Source organism: Citrus sinensis, chromosome 9 (genome assembly GCF_022201045.2).
Source record: "Citrus sinensis cultivar Valencia sweet orange chromosome 9, DVS_A1.0, whole genome shotgun sequence".
Taxonomy (NCBI): Eukaryota; Viridiplantae; Streptophyta; class Magnoliopsida; order Sapindales; family Rutaceae; genus Citrus; species Citrus sinensis.
Genome location: NC_068564.1, coordinates 19589752 through 19615475, shown reverse-complemented (window position 1 = coordinate 19615475; position 25724 = coordinate 19589752). Strand labels below are relative to the sequence as shown.

The 25724-nt window shown below is 35.7% G+C and overlaps 3 protein-coding genes and 1 long non-coding RNA gene across 4 annotated transcripts; 2 read left to right on the top strand and 2 right to left on the bottom strand.

The window, feature by feature from the left end:
* The first annotated feature begins 994 nt into the window (after positions 1-994).
* On the top strand, positions 995-1724 carry LOC127900028 (uncharacterized). Its single transcript, XR_008051987.1, has 2 exons — positions 995-1118; positions 1535-1724. It is a non-coding gene; the product is annotated as an uncharacterized LOC127900028 (long non-coding RNA).
* A 2262-nt stretch (positions 1725-3986) lies between these two features.
* On the bottom strand, positions 3987-5667 carry LOC127899682 (UPF0481 protein At3g47200-like). Its single transcript, XM_052433222.1, has 2 exons — positions 5502-5667; positions 3987-5098 (listed from the first exon to the last, which is right to left on the bottom strand). The coding sequence occupies exon 2, from the start codon at positions 5088-5090 to the stop codon at positions 4548-4550; it is 543 nt and encodes a 180-aa protein (XP_052289182.1). The 5' UTR covers positions 5091-5098; positions 5502-5667; the 3' UTR covers positions 3987-4547.
* A 1634-nt stretch (positions 5668-7301) lies between these two features.
* Positions 7302-9793, top strand: LOC127899911 (probable serine/threonine-protein kinase SIS8). Its single transcript, XM_052434058.1, has 7 exons — positions 7302-7502; positions 7595-7747; positions 8309-8472; positions 8559-8709; positions 8914-9036; positions 9144-9231; positions 9516-9793. Exons 1-7 carry the CDS (start codon positions 7302-7304, stop codon positions 9791-9793), a joined length of 1158 nt encoding a protein of 385 aa, XP_052290018.1.
* A 6159-nt stretch (positions 9794-15952) lies between these two features.
* Positions 15953-17266, bottom strand: LOC102609055 (UPF0481 protein At3g47200-like). Its single transcript, XM_025102638.2, has one exon. The coding sequence runs from the start codon at positions 17114-17116 to the stop codon at positions 15953-15955; it is 1164 nt and encodes a 387-aa protein (XP_024958406.2). The 5' UTR covers positions 17117-17266.
* Positions 17267-25724: the final 8458 nt, after the last annotated feature.

The following is a 25724-nucleotide window of genomic DNA, read 5'->3' as shown; positions in this document are numbered from 1 at the left end:
TGAGTTGTTTGCACACACACACACACCCAAGCTTAAATTTCTCTAATCTTTACTTATTTGAGGAAATTAGAATCTTGATTTCATGAATTAATGCTTGTTGTGAAAAATTCCCAGACATTGTTTTTCTTCTTCTTGTTCAATTTCATTATTAATGCATTCTTTAAAAATAAAAAAAATTCATGATGCATGTGCATTCTCATGTTCTTACATGATGATATATTGAGAAATCTCAAAGTCCATGAGCGTGGTACTAGGGAAGCAGGTGAATAATTAGAAGTATTGTCTTTGTTTTTTTTTTAATTTATTGTTGTTATTATTGATTGTTTCTCATTTGATTATTAGATTTTTTGTTATGTTATTATTATTGTTAATTTTATTTCTTAAAACTATTAATATTAGCACTCCTAATGATGGCCAACGGGCCGCGCCAGCTCTCAAATTGAGGTCTAATGGGGCCCATTGGCCAGCACAACATGGCCCTCTCACTTGATGGGTTTTGTTGTGCCGGCCCACACAAACCCACACGTGCTGTGCTCAAGTGGTGTCGTGCACCATACACTAAAAAAGTTCCACCAACATTTTTTTTCCCAAGCCTGCATGTATGGCGTGATTTTTCAAGTTCGCGTGTCTAGCATGTTTTTTTAGGCCCATCAACTAGGGGTGACAATATGGGTCAGGATTCGTTTATTCGATTCGATTCGATGCGAATTAAATGGGTTTGGGTTTGAAAAAATTGATTCATTTAATAAATGGGTGAATTCGATTCGATTCGCTAATTAAACGAATCGAATACAAGTTTAAAGATTTTGATTCGTTTATTCGTTTAGGATTCATTTAATAAACGGGTCATAAACAAATCGAATACAGATCAATTCTTTAATATTCGTTTATTATTCGTTTAATTAAATTACTTTTGTATCCCTAAATTTATTTGAAAACGTTTTAAAATTTAGAGGTTAATATTGTAATTTTAAACTAAAGCAAAGTCAAAGCAATTAAAGCAGCCGGCCCTAATCTTAATTCTTACATTTCACATCTCTTTACCTTCATCTCTTAGCAATTCAGGGTTGATTTCACAGTTTATCAACGTCACTCAACCAGCAGCAGTCACCACCAAAGTAAGCTCCACTTCTTTTTCTCTTTTTTATTATTTTTGCATCCAAGTGCTTGCTTTTTCATTTCGAAAGATATGTTGTAAACTATGTATGCTTTTAGCTTTTTCCATCAAGACGAATTCAAAGAGTCCATTAGTGCCAGGCTGTTAGTTTTTTTTATTTTTTGCTCGTATTCTTCAATTATGTCATTGTTAAAAATTTTAAAAAATAAATTTATATATATATATATAATATAATATAATATTAGTGCAAGCTTTTTTATTTCTTGCTCATACTCTTCAATTATATCACTGTTAAAAAATTAAAAATTAATTAATTAATTTTAATATATATATATATATATGATCTTTTATTGTTCAATTAATTTGAATTATTTCGTTTATATATGTTAACAACATTTTATTTACTTTTTGGTGTAGGATTTTTGTTTTCAAGGTGAAAAAGACAAATGAAGAGAATTAAAGAAATTACCTTACTTTATAATTTGAATTTGAATTATTGTTATTTGTATTATTAGGGATTTATAATTTGGTATTTGGATGACTGCATAATATGGTTTGAGTTATTTGTATTTTGTTCTGGAATGCTAAATTTGTGATTTTTTTTATATTTTATTTTACTTAATTTTGTTTATTAATTATATTTTTCTAAATGAATTGTAACGAATCCTGATTCGATTCGATTCGGTTCGATTCGTTTATCAATTCTCTTAAACGAATTAAACGAATCAAACCAAATATTCGTTTAATAAATGAATCAAATCCGAATCATGAAATTTCAATTTGTTTAATAAACGAATCGAATCCGAATCCATAGAATTTTAACCCAATTCGTTTACGATTCAATTCGAATTCGATTCGTTTATTCGTTTTGCCACCCCTACCATCAACCCATGCACTTATAATAATAATAAGAAGAAGAAGAAGAAGAAGAAGAAGAAGATCTTAAAAGCCCAACACGGCTGCTAGAATTGATGATTTTTCTTTTTCTTCTTAAAAAGTAAATGGGATTAAATTGATGTTTTCAACTTTTTAGATAGTGGATTAAAGACGATCTGTAAGTAAGAGACAAGTTGAAATTTTATCCTTTCTTAAAATTTATTTAGCTTTAAAAATGTCGGTAATTTGGAGAGTTAAGTCCATAATAAAGTCAAAAAATAAATGAAAATATATTAAAATTTGAAGTTGAGGATCAGCCTCAATTTTAAAGAAACCCAAAAATCTAAGAGTTAAAATTACGCAGCAGAGATATAGCATCGAGAACCTTATATGGCTTGGTCTTTACTGAAGTATAAATTTAAACGGGAGCCTATGTAAAATTCCTAGCTAGAGCAAATCATGTAGACATCAAATTCAAAGTTGTTTTATGATTAATTAGTTAATGCTTCGTTGAACCTACTTTAAATATAAATCAAGGGGTCTAGATTACGTCAGTGAATTATCCTTTGGTGATTCACATCCTTGTCTTGCACTATTCTCGATTGTTCTTGCCCCAAACCTTCTAGAGGCTCTCGTTCATTTGCTGCAAATTTTCAATTTAGGCTTCCCCGTCAAAACCACTTCATCTGGGCATTCTGTCGAACACCTACGGACATACATATATCAAACACGATATTGTAACCGTTACTAAAGTTGTATATGATACAATAACATTGGCAACCCCAAATCTCAAATCGACATTTATAATTTTCTATCATTATTATTGAAACAGAGCCTGTCATTTATTTAAATAAGCAAGAACTGTAAAAAGATGTTTGTGCCGCAATTTTTTGGTTTGTATTGAGTAGGACCCCAGAAGCATGAAAAATGCAGCCAAAACGGAAATAAATGCACTTGTTCTGAAAGCCTTCTAAAGCATTTTTAGCGAGCAAAGGAAAATATTTTATTTATTGCAAAAGCATAAACAAATTGAAATATTAAATAGGCAATTTAAGAATTCATTGACAGGTGGTCGATTTCCTATTGGCAACTCAATTGCGGTTTGTGAATTCAATTTACACTCCTTTGGAGTGAGAATTTTTTCACACAGATTTTGCATAACACAGCCAGTCCCTACAACCGTATTTCAGTTGCGCTTCGAATTAATACATGTCTCCAATACCACAATCACTGCACCTGCTTTTATACTCAATGACTTGGCGCTTGTTGATAATAAGAAAGAACTGCAAACAGAGCTTGCAGCAACGTTAGGAGAAGAAGGACAACAGCACCAACAAAGGATATGATTGCCAATCCAGTGCTGAAATAATTGTGCCTCAACCAGGCCCTCAAGTTTTCAAGACGCCGCCTCAACACGACCATCCACTGATTACGAGGCCTGCTGCAATGCAAAGCCATTTCGTGAAAAACGTCACCGTAATAGAATGATACAACCCCAATATTACAGTTAGACAAGCCCAACTCAGCTAGCTCTATCAATAGCGAGGAAAAGGCCCAGGCAAACTCAAGTGAGGCTATCCAAAACCGACCCCAAGATATCATCAAGCCAAGTCGCGTAAGGAAGCCTCCCAAATGGTTCAAGGATTACACACACTGAGCATATATGAGCAGAGGATTCGGTTTCTAACGGCCTTAGCTATTTAGAGAATAATTTTTGTTATAGAGAGAGGTTGTTATTTATTTTCGACAGCTGTGAGCATATTCTTGCTGCTATAAGTATTTCCATGGTTGTATTTGATGGATATATAAAATTCTGGACTCAGTTTCTTCTTCTTCTCTGAATTTCTCTCTCTATTCTCTCTTGCCATTCACTCGTTTTTTTAAAATTATGGGAGCTTGCACTTGCTTGAAAAGTGTGGAAACCTTGCTGTTCGGTGTGCTCACCAGCGGCATAACATAGAACTGCGCATCACCGTGTACAAGACGATCACTAAGCTTGTTCAATAAGGTTGCAATCACTTCGTCATCTCCTAACAAATTCTCAATTATTCCACGACGGCGGAGTAATTCAGCATCCTTTGAAGATTTGATGAGGCAGTTCAGGAATTCGACAAAATCGATTACATGCTTCGGATTTAAGTCTTGAGAACACTGCTCGTATGCAATGAAATTCTGTAAAATTGTTTCTGTAGCATCACCAATTTCCAAGGACGGCATCTTCATTACCCCATTTTCAAACTTAATATCGAACAAGGAATCATCTTTAAGGACCTCAACCTTCCGGAAGTGGATTCCAGCCTCTTGAATCTCTGTGGCAGAACCAATGAAGCTCCAGTAACGATTATTTGTGGCATTATTCCTATATGCGTCAACTCCTGCAGGTGAAGGAAGCCAATTTTCGTGTATTAAATGGACCAAATGTTTTATTTCATTTATGGGGTAAACATCAACTTGATAAACAATATCTCTTCGACAACCTTTCCCTGGTAATATGCCATTGAAAAAATGCAGGATCATGACAAGAAAGCTTTTGTTCCTTGAATCACTAGGCATGTCAGTCATGAATCATGATAAACAACTTCCAAATAACAAAAAATGGAAGTTGATTCTCAAGCAAAAACATATCTCGTGCTATGGAAGGTAACATCCAACCTAGTTTAAAATTTGGGTCATCATCTCCTCTCAAGTGTCTTGGGTGTCGAGAAAACTTGCAAATTAACTCAACAATAAAGCAACCATCGAGAAGCATCATTTGCACAAACTCATCTCTGTTTAAACTTATAGATCTTCCATAACACTTTCGAGCTCTTTCTTCCAATGCCCTCATGGCCATGACGTAGTCTGACAAAGGTATACTCGTACGCTCTAGAAGTTTTTTAAGATACCGCGTTTTGTGCTCTTCAAAGCCCAATAATTGTTCTTTGCCGTGATGATAAGGACCGATTGCTAGCATTTCTGGTTCATAAGCCTTTTCATTTAACTTTCGCAGTACATCAGGCACCTTGAAAATGTTGAACTGATCAGATGGCGTAGCAGTTAGACGACGAAGCTTTTCCCCAACAAGATCAAGCACTATGTCAGCTGGTTCACTTGCCATGTCTTGGTCTGCATTTAAGTCACAATCTCAAGCACTATAAAATTTCAACAATGTTGAAATCTGCATTTCCATAAATTATTGACATCCACAGAAAACACAAGTACTTAAATTTTCATAAAAGTTACCATGAATGTCAAGAATTATGTCTGAATTTCAAAAATTCAGATGTGTATTAGCTAACAACTAGTGATTGATAATAGTTTCAACATCTAAGAATTATAGTTACCGCACTACTTGTACAAGAAGAGGAAGTGGAACAAAATCAACAAAAATAACCAACTAATTGAATGACCGTAAACAACTTAAAAAATTGTTTCAATTTCAATTCTTGTTTCCTTAGTAATACCAAAATTCAATTAATGTTTCACCGCTATAAAATACATTATTTTAAACAATTTTGTGATAACTTACTTGTTTGAAGGCTGCCGTTCCTATTGCTTGATGAGATCGCAATCTTTCCAGTGCAATGATTCTTGCTTGACAAGATCCCAATCTTACCATTGCAAGGAATTCGATCCTCTGCTTTCTTTTGATAAAAGAAAGCAAAATGTTTACTAATAATACAAAGGAGACTGCATGTGGGTCCAGTCCCAACACTTTGGTCGAAATGTTTCTCATTCATTTTTTTTTTCTTTTAACACAAATAATGCAATAAATTTTGGGTAATGATATTCAGATAGAAAAGTTTGACAGAAATACTTTAAAACCAGTACTAATTTACTCATAAATTTTACAGTGACGAATATTTATTACTGAATTGAGTTTGTTCTAAGTATTGAATTAATAATTCTTAGATAAGAGAAATAAAAAATAAAAATTTAAAATAATTATAATAATTACTTCAGTATTTAATAAAATTCATCTCAAAATTTAAAATAATTGTTGTTTGATTGGATGTACATGTTAAGTTATTAGTGCAACTCTTAAGTAAAATGTAATATAACTTATCCACACCTTCTTAAGAGCTGATAAATTTACGTTGACTGTTTATTGTATTTGTAATTAGAGTAAACTAGCAGGAGCTAACTGTTTGAATATCGATACTAAAATATATCCTCCTCTCTAATATCCACACTTGTGAGTAGTTTCAAAAAAATATATCCACATTTGTGGGTGAAATTATCTACCTCTATTCAAATAAGAGAGGAATAAGAGTCACATCATACAATTGATATCACTTGAACCTATGCCCTCAACTTGTTGCATTTAAACTAATTTTTTATCTGTATTTTTTATTAATAAGTGAAAGTTTATTTATAGCTTAAATAATAGTTTTAATTAAGACAAACTTTTTTTTAATTTATTGTTGATTATTATCTGATTACATTTATTCAAATTTAAGCCCACAATAGCCCCTGCCAAGGCCCAACACTCCAAATTTGGATTGACTTTCAGAGGACCTAGGCCTATTTCTCTTAATATGAACTGAGGTTTGGGCTTAAAAAAACTATATTTGATGACTAGTTATGATATAATAAAGTAGAGGAACTAAGATCGAAAAGCTTAAATTTCTCCTGATATTAATGTTCAGTAGAGTAAGAGCAATATATATGTTTATCCAGTTACTTCAAATCAGATCTAGATGAACTGAGGAAACATCACCACTACCGATCACTCGAATAAGAGCAATAAAACAAAGTATGGATGAACTGGTAGTGAAACAAACTTGTTAAGAAACGCCCTTATTTCACTCTCTGAATCTTACACATATGTCTTCATTGCAGTGCTAGCTAGCTTCTTAATAATGTCTTCATGGAATGAAAACTCTGGAAACCAATGGCCCATACTTGTCTCGTGAGTGGTACTTAGTAATTGAATTATTGTATTTATTTTTTTAACGGAAGTTCGAAGTTGGCCTCGTCAAGCGAGATTTATTGAAAAATAAAAGGGCAAAGAACTGGTTAAAACTTGAATTAAAGAAATTAAATCCCTTTTTATCTAAGACTCTAAGTAGGCTTTTCTGCCTACAAGCCTGTTATTTGACAATCATACCAACTTTTGTTTAATAGAATCAATGATGCCAAAGAAATGTAGACACAAAAATCACTTAAACAAATTGTTTGAAAAGTCAAATAATAAAAAATGAAAGCACATAACAGAATACATATATCTAAGGTGCATGGGATCAGTAAATAATAAATAAAAATTAAAAAATTCAGATGTAAATTTACCCAAATTTCAGTCATTTCTGTATGCTGTCTTCAGAAATTGATGAATCCTGCTTCAAGTAGAGAGGGTACAATCAATGACGAAGACCACAAATATTACTATGGGGCTGACAAGGTATTTATCAGGAGAGTATCATCTGAGGGGCGAAAGCCTAGAATTGCATATTGTGCCCAAACTGAACCGTCAGAAAACAGTCATAAAGACAAGATGCTTGCTAATCAAGAATGCATAAACCCAAGTTCTGTAAGTATATTTCCTTTTAATTTTTATATAAAAGCTTTTGTGAAAGTCTATATATGTTGAATTAAATGCATTATTCATATGCTTATCTGCAGATAATCAAGGACAGTGATCTTGAAGAATTGGAAGAGTTAGGTTCCTGTACATTTGGAACTGTCTATCGTGGAAAATGGAGGGGAACAGATATTGCCATTAAGAGAATCAAAAAGAGTTGTTTTTTGGGCAGATCATCAGAACAAGAACGGTTGGTGGGTCTTCTCTTTCCTTCTACTCAAGATACTCTTATCACGATATTCATATTTGTACAATTTAATTTTTTTAATATGCATTAAACCTTTCAGTTGTGGAAAATCAGAAACAAGTTATTGAAAATTTTTGCTCTAAAATGCTTAACAATTTTTTTTTTGGGTTAATAAAAGCATGCATGTAAAATGACACTGCAAGATTATATCCTACCTTTTGGACTCTTTAGATCAGAATAGTTAAAATCCCACTCTTTAGTATATATCTTCATTATATATAGGGAGGCAAAATCTAGAGCAGATGTGCATTGGAGTCTGCAATGTTCCTTCTTCCAGTAACTCTTTGTACAAACAGTTGCATGCCCATCCACACTAGATAAAATACATAGTACTTTGCTTTGTGTTGACATCCTTATTTTTCTAAATATGGAAAAATAAAAAATTTCACCCAACCTTTTGTACAAAGAGATGGCAAGTCGATGCACGGGGAGTTCACAAATTAGTCGTTATCAAACAGAATTTGTTTTTTCTTCTTGGGGTGGAAATATAACATTAGTAAATATACAGATTAAAGACTTCTGGAGAGAGGCGCATATCATATCAAATCTTCACCATCCAAATGTAGTAGCATTTTATGGTGTCGTCCCCAATGCACCTGGAGGAACAATGGCCACTGTAACTGAATATATGGTGAATGGATCACTGAGGCATGTCCTTGCAAGGAAGGACAGGTGAGTCGACTAGCATATCTTATTTTCCCTTGTACATATCTCAAACAGGGAGTAGATTCACAGAGTCTTTAAAACTATTCCTGCAGAATACTTGATCGCCGCAAAAAGCTAATGCTCATGATGGATGCTGCTTTTGGCATGGACTATTTACATATGAAGAATATCATGCATTTTGATTTGAAGTGTGACAATTTGCTTGTCAATTTGAGGGATCCCCAACGACCGATTTGCAAGTTGGCAAAAACTTAGATAATATTGAATATGGCCTTCTTCTACTTTGTGTCAACACTTGCAGACACCCTTGCTCTTGACATGTGATTAATTAAATGCTGTTACTAAAAGCATACGTAGGCTAATGTCTTTGGATCTTTTAATTTGCGAGCATAAAATGATTGGAAGAATAGCATATTTCACTCAGAATTGACTTTCCTGCTTTTGCAGGTTGGAGATTTTGGTTTGTCAAGAATTAAATGCAATAAACTTGTATCCGGTGGCGTGTGTGGAACCCTTCCGTGGATGGCACCAGAGCTATTGAATGGCAGCAACAATAGGATCTCTGAAAAGGTGAGGGTTTATTTTCTCTTTTTTTCGAATAATCATAATAGAAGCAAATATAAGTGTGGAAACCTATATGGTGATAACATCATTTAAGCTTTCTTTTCTTTGTCTAGGTTGATGTTTACTCATTTGGTATGGCATTGTGGGAAATCATCACCTGCGAAGAGCCATATGCCAACATGCATTGTGGTGCTATCATAGGTACAATTCGCACTTGGTCATTCAAACTATTTCAAACTTTTCTGGATCAATTTTATCACCAAATCTTCTCAAGAGATTCCATGCTGTAATTGATTATCCCTTAAATAAGTATTCATGTATTTTTATAAAATAATTTAAGCTGTTGAATAATGTAGTATAAAACTGTGTTTTATATGACTGTTGAATAGTTATATATATATATATTTGGCCATGTGTACCAAATCTCAAACTTGCACATTAGGTCTATTCAGATAGAATTTTTTTTTTTTTTATCGCTCTTTGAGGGAAATACTTCGGTGAGACCAGACGTGATGAGCAGATGTTTGGTGGCAGAATTCTGCGAGCAGGTGTCTCCTGTAAGAGCCAAGTAGCAAGGGAACAGGAGCATGAATATTCTGCTCGTCCACGAATATGCCATTCGCGAGGCGGACCCCTTGCTAGAGGCATAGGGTCACTCCCGCTAGGGTTCGAGGCGAGGAGACCCGGTCAACGGCAGTTGGCGAGACGTGCCTTCCTATCCGAGAATCAAGGCACGAGGTCCATCTCCATTCGCCCATCATGAAGATAATGGGACATCCACATCCGAGCGTGGGGAGAACAACGGGCGTAAACTGCGGAAGACCGGGACTCAAAGGAAGCCTATAAAAAGGTAGCCAACGAAGGTAAAAGGGTTAGATTTTTTGCTATTTGAACTAAGAAAAGAGAGAAAACAACCTAACAGCCATAAGATTTGTGGCAAGCGTTCCCCAAACCTTCATATCTGACTTGAGCGTCGGAGGGTTTGCGCCGAGAAAACAACCGGCGTACTCTGACCTGTCTGTGTGCGCAGGAACCTCTGGAGAAGAAGCTTTACGAGGAGAGATCCTGGTCGTGGTGAAGTTGATCGAGCAGAGACCCTGGTCCTAGAACGAGGATAATCAGAATCTCGCATCAACATTTTGGCGCCGTCTGTGGGGAGCTGAACAAAAAGCTTCTGTTGATACCAAGAAGTGAGGGGAAGTAACTGAAAAGCAATGGAGGCAGGAGGATGTAGTGCACAAGGGGGTGATATGAGGCTTAACGACTCCGTGACACTGAGGGAGATAGCCAGTGAGGCACGGAAAAAAGCCATGTTCGACCGGATGGAATGGATGGAAAAGCAGATGGAGTCCTTGACAACCATTCTGCATGAGCGGCGGAGCGAACGAAGGGTAACCCAGGAAGAAAGGGTGAGAGGAGGTGGAGTGGCACCAGATCCCGGTAGTACGAGGAGAAGTAAAAACCACCGGGAGACTTGGTGGTGAGAAAGGTAACATACCCCTGCGGGGAGAATTCCATAGAAAGGAAGAGCAGTCCCCGGCAAGGCAGATTTTTGATGAGGACGACGGGGTGGCGAATGCAGAGGAAACAGTGCTGTCCAACCACTATCTGGCTCTGAAGTACCGGGTAAATGGGGTAGTTGGAGTGGTACGAGGAGACCAGAGGATCACAAGAAGCTGCTACTCCTCGGCAGCAAGGGAAGCAATGCAGATAACATCCCTCGATACCCGAGTGCAAAACAAGAACGGCAGACAAGAACCTGTAGAGGATCTGGAAACAGTAAGCCTGGGACCAGAGAATCCGGGAAAGACGATCAGAATCGGGTCGAGACTTAAGGGATAGCAAAAGCAGGAGTTGGTGAAATGCTTACAGGCTCATGCAGATGTGTTTGCTTGGACACACGAAGACATGCCTGGGATTGACCCTGAGATAGCATGTCATAAGTTGGCAATAAAGAAAGGCGCTCGGGCAGTAAGGCAGAAGAGGAGGTGCTTCAACCAGGAGAAGTATGAGGCCATAAATGGCGAGGTGGAGAAGCTCTTGAGAGTAGGGTTCATTCGGGAAGTCAATTACCCTGAATGGATATCGAATGTGGTGTTGGTAAAGAAAACAAATGGCAAGTGGAGGATGTGTGTGGATTTCACAGACCTGAATAAGGCGTGCCCAAAAGACAACTTCCCTTTACCAAAGATCGATCAGCTAGTAGATTCAATGGCTGGACACGGTCTGCTTAGTTTCATGGACGCGTTCTCGGGATACAACCAGATCCCCATGTACGAGCAGGATGAGGAGAGCACGGCTTTCATCACTAACCAGGGTTTGTTCTGTTACAGGGTAATGCCATTTGGTCTCAAAAATGCTGGGGCCACCTATCAGAGGCTGGTGAACAAAGTCTTTAAGCCGTTGATCGGGAAAACCATGGAGGTGTACGTGGATGACATGATCACCAAATCTAAAATCCCGAAGGAACATGTCAGACACCTCGAGGAGACCTTCAGGCTTTTGAGTAAGTATAAGATGAAGCTTAACCCGGAGAAGTGCGCTTTTGGGGTCGAGTCAGGGAAATTCCTTGGATTCATAGTGAGCCATAGAGGGATTGAGGCAAATCCCGAGAAAATCCAGGCGATTGTGCAGATGAGGTCTCCTCGTAACCTGAAGGAAATGCAGAGCCTCACGGGGAGGTTGGCGGCGTTGAGCAGATTCATATCCAAGGCTACAGATAAGTGTCAGCCATTCTTTCAAGTGATAAGGAGGGGGAAGAAAACCGAATGGACACCAGAATGCGAGGAAGCCTTCCAGAACCTGAAGCAGTACTTGCAGCAAGCTCCACTGCTGTCCACACCGAGGGATGAGGACAAGTTATATCTGTATTTGGCGGTATCAGATCGAGCCGCCAGTTCTGTTCTGGTGAGAGAGGAAGAAGGAGTTCAGCATCCGATATACTACACCAGCAAGGCCCTGCTCGACGCTGAGACCAGATACCCACCATTGGAGAAATGGGCACTTGCCCTTGTAGTTGCGGCTCGAAAGTTGAGGCCATATTTTCAAGCATTCCCAGTCTCGGTAATAACAAACCAGCCATTGCGTCAAACTCTGCACAAGCCAGATGCTTCTGGTCGGCTCGTCAAGTGGGCTATAGAGCTGAGCGAGTTCGACATAGACTACAAACCCCGAGCAGCGGTAAAGGCTCAGGCAATGGCCGACTTCGTAGCAGAATTCACAGAGCCTGAAGTATGTTTAGACCAACAAGATGTAGTTACAGACAGTGACGAAGCTCAAGTATGGCAGATGTCTGTGGATGGGTCGTCAGGGGAGCAGGGATTGTATTGGAAGGCCCTGAGGGAGAGGAGATCTCTTATGCTGTAAAGTTAGAATTTGCAGCCACAAATAACCAGGTAGAGTATGAAGCCTTGATCACAGGTTTGGAATTGGCTAAGGCCGTGAAAGCAGACAGAGTTAAGATTAAGACTGATTCCCAGCTGGTTGCGAACCATGTCAGTGAAAGATTTCAACCAAGAGAAGAGAAGATGGAACAGTACCTGAAGATAGTCAGGCAGATGATGGGGAAATTTGAAGCAGTGGAGGTGATACAAATCCCCAGGGAGCAGAATAGTCGAGCAGACATTTTGGCCAGGATGGCAGCAGTAGTCGACCAAAAAATACCAAAGTCGGTCCTTTTGGAGGTGAAGTCCAGCCCTAACATCGAGTAGAATTTGGGGGTGCTGCGGATAGAGCAAAAATGCTCATGGATGGACCCGATAATTTCATACCTCAGAGACGGGGTATTACCACTAAATAAGCTGCGAGCTCGGAAGGTTAGAGCCCAGGCCTCGAGATACACGATGATTGATGGGGTACTGTATCGGCGAGGGTATACACTACCTTTCCTTCGATGTTTGGATGAGGACAACTCGGATTACGTACTGAGAGAAGTACATGAAGGAATTTGAGGGAATCATTCTGGTGGGAGGTCACTGGCCCACAAGGTTCTAAGGCAAGGATATTTCTGGCCAACAATGCACCAGGATGCACAGGAGAAGACCAGGAGCTGTGTAAGTTGCCAGAGTTTTGCAAGTTTCTCCAACCAACCCCCAGAGAAACTCACCTCCATGGCCTCCCCTTGGCCATTTGCTCAATGGGGGATTGATCTGATCGGCCCGCTGCCAAAGGGACGAGGAGCAGCAACGCATGCAATAGTTGCTATAGATTACTTCACGAAGTGGATAGAGGTCGAAGCCCTTAGCAGGATTACAGAGAAGAAAACGACAGACTTCGTGTGGAGAAACCTGGTCTGTCGGTACGGGATCCCTTATGCCTTGGTAACGGATAATGGCAGGCAGTTCGATAATCACGGCTTCAGGGATTTCTGCCGGAACCTCGGGATAGAGCTGAAGTATTGCTCGCCTGCTCACCCCCAATCGAATGGACAAGTAGAAGCAGCCAACAAAACCATCAAGAGGCTTTTGAAAACCAGGCTTGGAGCAAAGAAAGGTGCTTGGGTTGATGAGCTATCAGGCGTACTATGGGCATACAGGACAACCCATAAGACAGCAACGGGAGAGACACTGTTCGCCTTGGCTTTCGGACATGAAGCGGTCATACCAGCTGAGATAGGAACGACCACACACCGAACAGATCATTTCAACGAGCAAGAAAACGACGAGCAGATGTGTTTGAATTTGGACTTGCTGACGGAAAAAAGGGAGCAAGCAGCCGAGCGATCAGTCATTTACCAGCAGAGGGTTGCCCGGTATTATAACCAGAAGGTGACTGTACCGCAGATCAAGGTCGGAGATTGGGTGTTAAGGAGAGTAAATCAGAACACCAAAAACTCGACTCAAGGAGTGCTCGGTCCGAATTGGGAGGGACCATATAGAGTCAAGCAGCTAGTTGGACCAGGAGCGTACAAGCTGGTTCGCATGGACGGCCACGAGGTGAAGCGCCCATGGAACGCAGCACATCTCAGGAAATATTTCCAGTAAGAGTCATTGATATTTTCAAGTTCTTTCTGTTAGTATTTGCCGTTATTTATTTTATGAAGAAACAATTCCATGTAAGTTGAATCCTGCAATTGATAGAATGTCGAGGAAATTCAGTCACTGGGAACCGAAAAAATTTCTAAGACATGCAAAGGCTCGACAAGTCTCAAAGCCTGTTTATGGCGAGACAGAAGCCAAGCATGCCATGATCTGCTCGGCCACGAGAAGGCTAGCAGAGTCCCAAGCTTTGAAGAAATCATCTAAGGCATGCAAAGGCTCACTAAGTCTCAAAGCCTGTTTTATGACGAGACAGAAGCCAAGCATGCCAGGATCTGCTCGACCACGTGAAGGCGAGCAGAATCCCCAAGCATCGAAGAAGTCACTAAGGCATGCAATGGCTCACCAAGTCTCAAAGCCTGTTTTATGGCGAGACAGAAGCCAAACATGCCAGGATCTGCTCGACTACGCGAAGGCGAGCAGAATCTCAAGCATTGAAGAATTTTCCAAGGCATGTGGCGAAACCATATGCCAAGCCAGAACTTGCTCAATCAGACGAAGACGAGCAGATTCTCAAACGAAAAATAACTCATGATTACAACACAAGAAATTAATCAAAAAATTTTTTTTAATTTGTTAATAATTAACAGAGGAGAGAATCTTCACAAACATGGTTCATTACAAGACAAGAAATACATCAAGAAGATGGTGGATCAGTAAGCCGAGCAGCGTCGACGGGCTGGGCCTCCTTAGGTGCAGGGGGGGTATCACCAGTTGCGTCCGGGGGGTGCTCGCCTCGCCAACATCAGCAGGGATTGCATGAGGAGGAGAGCTTTCCTCCTCAATCACGATTGGCTCCACCCCTTGGGCATTTTCCTTGGCAGCCTTTTCCAGTCCCACGCGACCAAGAACCACTGAGTTTCTACTGCTGGTCCATTACATTACCCAACACCAGAAACTGGGGGACCAGTGTTTAAGGGAAATACTTCGGTGAGACCAGATGTGATGAGCAGATGTTTGGTGGCAGAATTCTGCGAGCAGGTGTCTCCTGTAAGAGCCAGGTAGCAAGGGAACAGGAGCATGAATATTCTGCTCGTCCACGAATATGCCATTCGCGAGGCGGAACCCTTGCTAGAGGCATAGGGTCACTCCCGCTAGGGTTCGAGGCGAGGAGACCCGGTCAACGGCAGTTGGCGAGACGTGCCTTCCTATCCGAGAATCAAGGCACGAGGTCCATCTCCATTCGCCCATCATGAAGATAATGGGACATCCACATCCGAGCGTGGGGAGAACAACGGGCGTAAACTGCGGAAAACCGGGACTCAGAGGAAGCCTATAAAAAGGTAGCCAACGAAGGTAAAAGGGTTAGATTTTTTGCTATTTGAACTAAGAAAAGAGAGAAAACAACCTAACAGCCATAAGATTTGTGGCAAGCGTTCCCCGAACCTTCATATCTGACTTGAGCGTCGGAGGGTTTGCGTCGGGAAAACAACCGGCGTACTCTGACCTGTCTGTGTGCGCAGGAACCTCTGGAGAAGAAGCTTTACGAGGAGAGATCCTGGTCGTGGTGAAGTTGATCGAGCAGAGTCCCTGGTCGTAGAACGAGGATAACCAGAATCTCGCATCAACAATCGCATCTGATGATGACAGCCCTTGCAATATCGATCTAATTGTTAGGTTCTTTCTTGATCATGGCATATTGGCATTGCTAGTTGTAGATAGGATTTCCTGCTGCTCTTCACCATAGCCTACTAGCCTCTGTTTTTATGTTCATGTATTTTTGTCACTTTAAGCTGCACTCATTTGCTACTTTTGCTGCTTTTAACTGTTTCTACTGTTATTTGATACAGTACATCACAAAGCATCTTAATACAATACACTACAATATTGTCCCACATTCATGAAACCGAGCTTATTCATAAGACAAGGCCCTCCCCCAAGCATGATTACTGGAAATAAGCTAGAACTGAGAACACGGTTTGTACGGCGGTAAGTATAAGCAGTACAAGTGCAGCGAAGAAAGAAATGGTTGCCCATGGAGTATTGAAATAATTGTGCCATAAGTTCGCCATCCACTTGTTGCATTTTCTGTCACAGTACTTGTTCACATTCTTGAGCATTTCTTTGTAATTATTCTCAGGCGGGAGACAGACAGAAACTCCAAGCCTATTGGACATCCGGGCAACCACTTCTTCGTCACCTAAATAGTTAGTAAGAATCCTGCTCTCACAAAGTATTTTCACATCCTTTGCGGTATTGATGAGACCGTCCATGACATCTAAAAAACTAACGAGAGGACCATACCGTGCATTTTGGTACTGCTCATAAACAGTCAGATTTCGGAGTAAGGACCCGGTCTCATTATCAATAGTCAATTCTGATATTTTCATTATTCCCTTAGCCTCTTCAAACAAGATTGGTGCCTTTGGCAACTTGTGCATTTCTGTCTCCGGCATCTTCTCGAACTTGATTCCAGCCTCTTGGAGCTCTGTGGCACATCGTATCCGTATGAACTCCTCATTTTGTACTTGCTCATTTTGTACTTGCTGAATGTTTGGACGAGCTATCCATAAATTTTTGTATATGAAGTCCAGTAGATGCTCTATTTCTTCGCCGGCATTTAGTGCGCCGCCCGTCGGTGCTGGTGCCTGTTCAAATACATAACTGAAGAATTTGAAAATCATATCATGGAAATCTTTATCGCCGGGTGTCGTAGTCCTGTCATAAACCTTCTGAAGAACGAACAAGGGAAGTTGATTCTGAGCTAACAACAAATCACGGCCCAGTTTCCTAGAGATCCAAATTATCCTGAAAATAGGGTCATTACGGTCGTCCCCGTTGTTTAGCGCTGTGTAACGAAATAGCTCAACGATAAAGCAAGCATCAAGGAGCATCATTTCCACGAACTCGTGTGAAGTAAGACTCACTCGTTCTGAATAACATTTACGAGCTTCCTCTTCTAAGTTTCTCATGTCCGAGACAAGGGTTCTTGCAAGCTCCTCCCCTCTTCGCTCGAGAAGCTTCTTCAGATATCGCTTTTTGTGCTCTTCCATCCCTTTCAAGCGATTTTGAGAGCGGAGCTCGTAGGTAAAAGGACCGATTGCTATCATTTCTGGTTCATAGGCTTTTACATCCACACTATGTAGATGCTCAGGTACTTTTGGGATTGTAGGAAGATATAATTCATCAGGTACTTCATCAAGTATGTCATCAACACTAATCGATACATGATCGCCATCGTGACCAATCTGCTCGTCTGCCAGTGTTAATCAATAATTAATGTTGGAACCAACAATACTAAAATCATAACAAGACAGCAATTAAATTATTACAGGAGAAATAAAAGTCGTATATTAACAAGGAATTGCCGTTAATTATATTAAGACACACCATTTTTTCCCCTTTTTTTCCTAACTGAAACTTGTTGACTAGATTTTGTTCTTAAAACCATCGAATTATCAATGAATACAAGTTTTATTCTAATAAACTAATGCAATACTAACAAACGAAGCGCTGTGTTGTTTTATTTATATTTATTTTTTTGGTGTCTCACATACACTTAACTCACTGGAAAAAAAAAAAGGAAAAAACACCAATGCCGATGTAATGTGTTTTTCTACCCTATTATTTTTATAAATCCACCTCATTTTTAAGGAATAATTACAGAGTTCACAATATTTTTAATAAATACAAATTAATAAAAAAAATTTGTAGTTAATCAATTAAATCCTTTCATTATTTGCCCCAAAAAATATGAGTTATTGTATCTAATAACTTAGGTATTTAATTCTGTGATTTAGAATCTAATATTTTTAAATGAAATCTAATTATTATTTTCATTATCCTTACACATAAATGACATAAATTTGATAGCCTAATAATTTATATAAGCATTGTGACATAAAGACACAATGTTAGTTTAATTAAAAATTAATAATTATTCTAATAAAGTAGGATTAGAAACAATGAGTTTAGTATAAAATGAAAAAATATTGAAGTTAAAGTAAATTATTGGTAGTTTTACATTATAAGGGTAAAATAGTCTATTCAAACTTATGTCAAAGCAATCTTTGTAATCAAGTAAAATAAAAAAATTTAAGTTACAGAAAAGTAAATTAAGATAAAATTAATTAATTAATTCTCTAAATTTTTCAATTTAAAATTTTTTAAAAATAATGTGCACTTTGTGCAATTATTTTTTAAAAATGAGGTGAAATTACAAAAACTATGGGTTAGAAATATCATCACACTTATCTATCTTTTAAATTGAACATCATTTTATTTTATTTTAAATGAGGGATCTAGGGGCTCATCTTAGGGAAATCTACAAAAATAGTACAAAAACTTCCCGATTTTACAAAACAATTTATCTACCAAATTGGCCCCTTTAAATTTTTCTATCATATTTAGCTAGCCAAATATCTAATTTTTGGATGAAAATATTCACCAAAACCGATACTACTCTCAACAAATCATCAAACTTCACCATTCTCAACAAATTGATGTCAGTGTCATTATTATTATTTTTTTAACATTCTGGGTTCATACAATACTAAGTTTGAGTTGACATATTTAAAAAAACTGTTTAAAACAAATAAATTTTGAGTAAAAATGAAGCAGAAGACGACACACAAGTGCAACATGTACCTGTACCACTTGAGCTCGGGCAACGAGGATCTCTAGTTTTTGACCCTCGATTATGCCACTTTATCGGTGTCCGCCTAGGATTTCTCAGTGGGACACACCCCATATATCTATGATAAATCACATAGTAAAATGGTTAATAATAACATTTGTAAAATTAAGGTAATAATTAAAAGATTAAAAAAAAAAAACCAAAACACAACAATTGTGCTTCTATACAACTGCGTCTTAGCACATGCCTATCGCACCAAATACCCATACACACCATATTAATGTGCTATATATCTAAGTGCGATGGGCCAACGCACCAAAATAGGTAGACCAAAAAAAAAAAAAAATATCTCGGAACCGACTCAATCAAAACAAAAATCCTTCTATTTTCATGTGAGAATTGAAGAAATCATTCTTTATATTGTAGATTAGGAGTCCTTGTCATATTTAGATTAGTTACCTTATTGTCTAAGATTTATTCTTCTTTTCATAGTGGTTTCGAAGTTTGTTTTCCTTTTCTTTGTGGTTTAGGATAACTATTAGTAGTATAAATAAGTCCTCACTTGTAGTCTTTGACCCAAATTTGGGTTCAACAATATTTTTAGTTTTTAAAGATCTGTGTGAGTTTTTTAATTTAGTTAATTATCGACATTTTATAGAATCAATGAGTCTTAATTCTTATATTCACATTATTATTATGAATCAATATAAATTTAAACTATTCTTTTATTCTGATATTCTTAAAAATCAACGACATATTAAAACACTAGACTCCCACTACATCACTTTCATACAATAATACCTTATTTGAATTTTCCATCAGTGCGATAGACCAAAACAATGGTTCTTAATTCTTATGGTGCCTATTGCACCAAAACACACCCACACATAAAACACCACAAAATCATCATCATCTCGGTGGTTAGCCACCACCATCTCCATTCTCATACCATATAACACAACAATAACACAACACACACCATACATATCATTTCAAGCACTTAAATAATGAAAAAAAAAATACTCTCACACACATTTCTTAAACACTTATGTGCAACAATTGACCTTAAACTATATTTACCACAATTGTTCGTTCTTTTACTAATGCGAACCTAACATACTATTTTTTTCACTAATACAAATAGAATACACTATTTTTTCGCCAATAATTTCTATAAAATTAGAGCAATTCAATTTCACATCAACAACAAATTAGATTTTACTCGCCAAAACATGCTACCATTGTTAATTAGAGAAGCTACTGTCAAATGAAGTGCACAAGAAATAGAAAGCTGAAGCTGCCATCGCCCCTGCCGACGTGTCGTCACAGTGCTGCTGACGATCTCAAGACTTTAGGATTTTGTTCGTTCATTGGGGGCTTAAGAGAGATGAGAGTGAGTAGTTTGATTAAAGATTAATAATTATTCTAATAAATTAGGATTAAAAACAATCAGTTTGGTATAAAATTAAAAAAAATATTGAAGTTAAGAGTAAATTATTGTTAGTTTTTTCTTATAACGGTAAAATAGTCAATTCAAACTTATACCAAAACAATTTAACCAAAAATTACAAAATTCAGTTTTAAATTTACCCAAATTTCAAATCAAAGATGAAGTATCACTATTGATCACTAGAATGAGAGCAATTTGTAAGTATGAACTATGAGCCAGTTGTAAAACTTACTTGTTGAAGGCTGCCTGCCTTCACTCGCTCACTTAATCTTATTTTCTTTGCAATGCTAGCTTTTAAATTTCCTTCTGGAATGAAAATTTCAGCAACCAATGGCTAATATATATATATATATATATATATATGACCAGTAGCGTAGCTGCATGTGGCATGTACGAACAAGGTGTCTCCCTCAGACTTCTAGGGAGTAGAGCTCGTCACGCGACTGTTTAAAGTACTAAAGCGAAACTTTATTATTTTTAAAAGATAAGGAGCTGATAAAATGTTGGCAAAATAGTCACAAGTTGGTGTCGACGGTTTACTGTATTTATAATAAGGCAATTCCTACCTTACATGAATGTAAGATAGGAATTGCCTTATAATAAAGTGAATAAACTGAAGTAGACTGATACGAGTCAATTTATTATTTTTTCTGTCAACGCCGTTTGTCTGAATATCAATACTCTTTCTTTCTTTTTCTTTTTTTCTAATTCTTTGTCATGTGCGTGACTCACATTGTAATTCAATCATGGTTTGTTATATTTGTATATCTCAAGATATTTGTTTGAGATTTTTTTTTCTTTTTGCCATATTTTGTTTACAGTTTAGTAGTTAGCGGGACCTTAAAAGGACACTGGATTGGTCAGCGAGACCCTGGTATTAATAGTAAAAAATAAAAGGGCGCTGGGTTGCTATCAATATGCAGATATGCTTTCAGACGAGAATCTTATCAAAAGGATACGAGGATTTAATTGAAGAAATGAACAGACATTTGAATAAACGAAAATTTTATAATAAAGACGAGTATTAATTTGTTATGAATGTTACTTACATAAGCTGTAAGTTAGCGGGACTCTTTTATTTAATTTATTATCTTCTGCTGAGAGAATTTACCTTAATATCCTCTCTCTCTCCCTCTCCCTCCAATTTTTTTTTCCTTCTTTATCTCTGCCCACTGCAGCTTCTTCAATTTCATCGTCAAATTATTTTATACCTGTGGAAGTGGGGACAGTGTTGGGTGATTTAGCATAAAATTTTTTATTAGGTTCTCAAAAAATTCAATCCTCAGTTAGATCAATTGCCTTTTTTAAAAAAAATAAATTTTTAAAAACATTTTATTTTAAAAATAAATAAGGAAAGTATCTTAATTATGAAGATGCGGCCGTGCACATTTTTAAAAAAATACTATATCTTGAAATTGTTTTTTTTTTGTTTTTCCAGGCTTTCAAAAAAAAAAAGAAAAGAAATTGATGAAAAAGTTAAGGAAGAATTTGCAGTCGCCACGTGTAAAAGAATAAAAAATTGGAGAGAGGAAGAGAGTGATGATATTAATGTAAATTTACTCAGCATAAAAATAATAATATTAAAATAAAATTACAGGTTATCAAATATTTTATATTGATTTAAAATTACATAAAAATCAAAATAATGAGATACGTGGCGAGAGAAGAGTCTAGCAACCGTCGTTGGCATCCTTCTATTATTAAAGTATATTTTCTCCAACGTGTTGGTTGACTTTGGTCAAGGATTTCATAGCACAAATATTTCTTTTTTTTAATAGGTAAGTAGGTATAAATGACGTGACATAAAGAGAGCAATCAAATAATATTATTTATATTAATTTATTACTAAAGAGATGTTTCGTAAAATTTGAGACCTCGTTACGCCGCATTATAATAGGGTTATTTTTACATACCTCCCCTGAGGTTTCACTTAATATCAGTTTAATAGAAAGTATCTCCGTATTTTTACATCCCTCTCTTGCAGTTAGTATTTCCGTCAGTTGACCGTTAGTGGACTAACAAGAGGACGAAAATACCCTTTCAAGGTTGACAGTCTTCTTTCATCCAACAAAAACTCAAATCCCTGTACCACCTCACCAACAAAACCACATCCTTGTTTTCTTAAAATCAAGCTTTCCATTTTTTATATTTTTCCCCAAAAATTCAAATAAAAAATCAATTCGAAAAAACTAAACCTCATAACATGTCCAACGTCGTCTAACTTTAGCTTGGTATCCATAACAACAGTACCAAATGTTGCTATGAAAGCACCGTCGACTAAACTTCAATTTATGTCCGCGACACAACCAAAATAATTTATATCAATTAAATTAGCCAATTCTAAAAGCAAATAAACACAATTCGTCCCTCTGCCAACAACAACCTGCACCAGTGAGAAAAGAAGAAAATAAGACCGGTTCCACGAAGAAGAAATAAAAAGAAAATGAAGGAAGAACAAACAAGGAGGGAAGCAGATGGTCACGATGATGGTGATGGGGTCTTTTCCTAAAGTTTATGAAAAGATGAGCTTTCCGACGAAGATCAGCCGCTGCTGGTCCAGTGGAATCCCTTCCTTGTCCTGGATCTTAGCCTTGACATTGTCGATCGTGTCGGAGCTCTCCACCTCGAGAGTGATGGTCTTGCCGGTCAAAGTTTTCACAAAGATCTGCATCTGTTAATCGTAATCAAAGCAAATAAATTAATTTTATTTAACTAATGTTGGCAACTTTGTTGTTATTACTAAAGAGATGTTTCGAAAAATTTGAGACCTCGTTACGCCGCATTATAATACATCATTATAAGGCATGGGGCCGCATTACGCAAACCTGAGAAACCTCGGATTTGCGTAATGCGCTAGCTTTTTGCTCCAATGGAGGCACCCGTTAATGCATCAATTGAGGCAAATTCATTTTATTAAAATATTATAAAAATAAATTATTTTATTATTAAATACTAATATAATGAATAAAATATAAAAATAAATTATATGATAATATTATTTTATTTATTAATGATTCATATAAAAATAATATATTAATATTATTTACATTAATATTAATTTTAAAATTAATATTATTTAAATTTATACAAATTTAAATATTTATAATTATTTATATTAAAATATAATTTATTAACATATTAAAATGTAAGAATAATAATATATTATAATATAAATTAATAAATTATTATTCAGTAATATTAATTTATTAACATATTAAAATGTAAGAATAATAATATATTATAAATTAAATATAATTTAATATTACTGAATAATAATTTATTAATTTATATTAACAATTATAATATTAATTATAATCTAAATTTATTATTTACATAAATATTAAATTTTATTTTATTATAATTATAATACAAATTTTAGAATTTTAATCATTAATTTTTAACATTTACTAAAAAAATTGTTAAATTTCTACAATTTAAGATTTCTATATTTATTATTTTTCTAAGTATTAATAAATATTATTTTCTAATTATTTAATTTAATTAATCACCAAAAATTAATACAATACAATGCAACAACAAGTTTAATCTAATTAAAAATTAATACAATACAGTGTAGCACCAAACATTGTACAATATTGTTATAATACAATACTAACGTAATACAACATAATACAATACATCAACATTAAAATAGTGCAATACAATATAATACAATACAGTATGTCAAACGTACCCTAAAAGCATTAAGACCCATAGAATTAGTTTCATGATCACGGATATTTGATATTTTGATCTCTTTAATTTATCTTATAGGCTTTAAATTATTTTTTATATAACTTCTACTTTAAAAGGGTCTGAAAATACCAATTAAAATTATTAAAATAAACATAAGTTTAAATTACTTTTTATTAATATAGTAGGTTATTATTAATATATTAGGGTTTATGAAAAATAAGATATAATTGCTTTTTTGTTAAAATATTAATAGTATAATAGGAAGTTTAAAAAGATATGGTAACTTATTTAATAAATTAATTAAAAAAGCAACCCAACCTATTTTTAAATGTTGTTAAAACATAAAAACTGATGAAGTAAACAATTTTTAAAAAAATTACCAAGTATTGTTTTTATCAAAAATTATGAAATAAGTTGTTTATAGTATTTCAACCTTAATCCCAAACCAGTCCTTAATTTGTGTTGAGTTATATATAATTCATCTTTTTGAGACTTATCTTGAAATATTTGAACTAAAAATTATTATCTTGAGTGCATAGGTTCAAGTCCACCCACTGTTGAGACTTTGTTCTTCCCTCAATGTTAAAAAATCGATTGAGATAGATCATTTTTACCAAGTGGAATAGATATCTTTCTAAAATTTATGAGGGTAAAAATTTAAATTGCACTTGAATAGGCTCCATTTTGGATTGTCCCAATATATTTCAAATTATAAATTTTAGTTGGCTACAATATAGTATATGTATCTAGTTTCTCAGTTTTAATTTCATAATTTTTTTATTAATATATAATTTTATAAAAATCTCATAACCTATACTGTTTAATAAAACACTGTGAGACAGCTTTGAACTTGTCAAGAACCAAATAGTTTTTGGAAATGTTTTTGGCATCAGATCATCTTAAAAATTTTGTGAGAGACACCTATGGATGTCTAGAATATCTCTACATAATATTGTGTTGTTCTGGTTATCAGATTAAGAGTAACAATTCACAAAATCACACTTGTACAGGTATGAGTTAGAAAATTAGGATGTTGGAATAAGTTGTTAATAGTTGTATCTTATATTTGTTTAAGGTGTTTGAGGTTATTGGAGGCTTAGAGGTCTATTGAGATCATTGTTTTTGTCGAGGTAAGTAACTTCATTCCTAATATATTGGATATGTATGATTATTTTGATACTATTATAAGTACACTTGTTTTTATAGTTTTTTTAAATTAATTGATTTTCATAACGAAATTAGTTAATGTAAATGTTCTCAAATCTAAAAATTATATTATTTTATGGTTTTAACAAAATATTATAAATGTCTTTAAATGTGTGATTTGTTTTGTTAAATGATTATCTTTAAAGAGATTATCCATAAAGTGCTTGCAAGCCTAAATTATTATTATTATGATATTCATGAATATGATATGAATGTTTTGTTCACATATTTGATTAAGATTATTTCTGAAAATTTATGTGGGGGCCACCTCTTAAGGGCTAAAATGCCACGAAGTGACACATACAATACAAAATGACACGTGCAAGTCGTTGTATATGAGAAATAAATTTAAATGTTTTGGCGCATTATCCATAGTCATTATGATTTTGATTTTGATCTTATTATACAATATATATGTCCTGAACTAGTACTGGTTTTTTGTTTTGAATGTGCACAGGTTATTCCAACTCTGATTCTCTTTTTAGCCCAATTACTAGGAGTATAGGTAACACTGTATAACATGAACTAACCTTTTTTTTTTGTGTATATATGTTAAAAGATTTGTTTTCATGGTTAATTGTACTTTCGATATACTGAATCACTTATGAATTGTGTCCTTATGTTATAATAAATAATTTTGTAAAACTTATGTTTTTAATATATGTTCCGATAAGAAAAGTAAGGCTTACAATACTTTTGGTACCTAATAACCCTAGTTCGGTGGGATAGT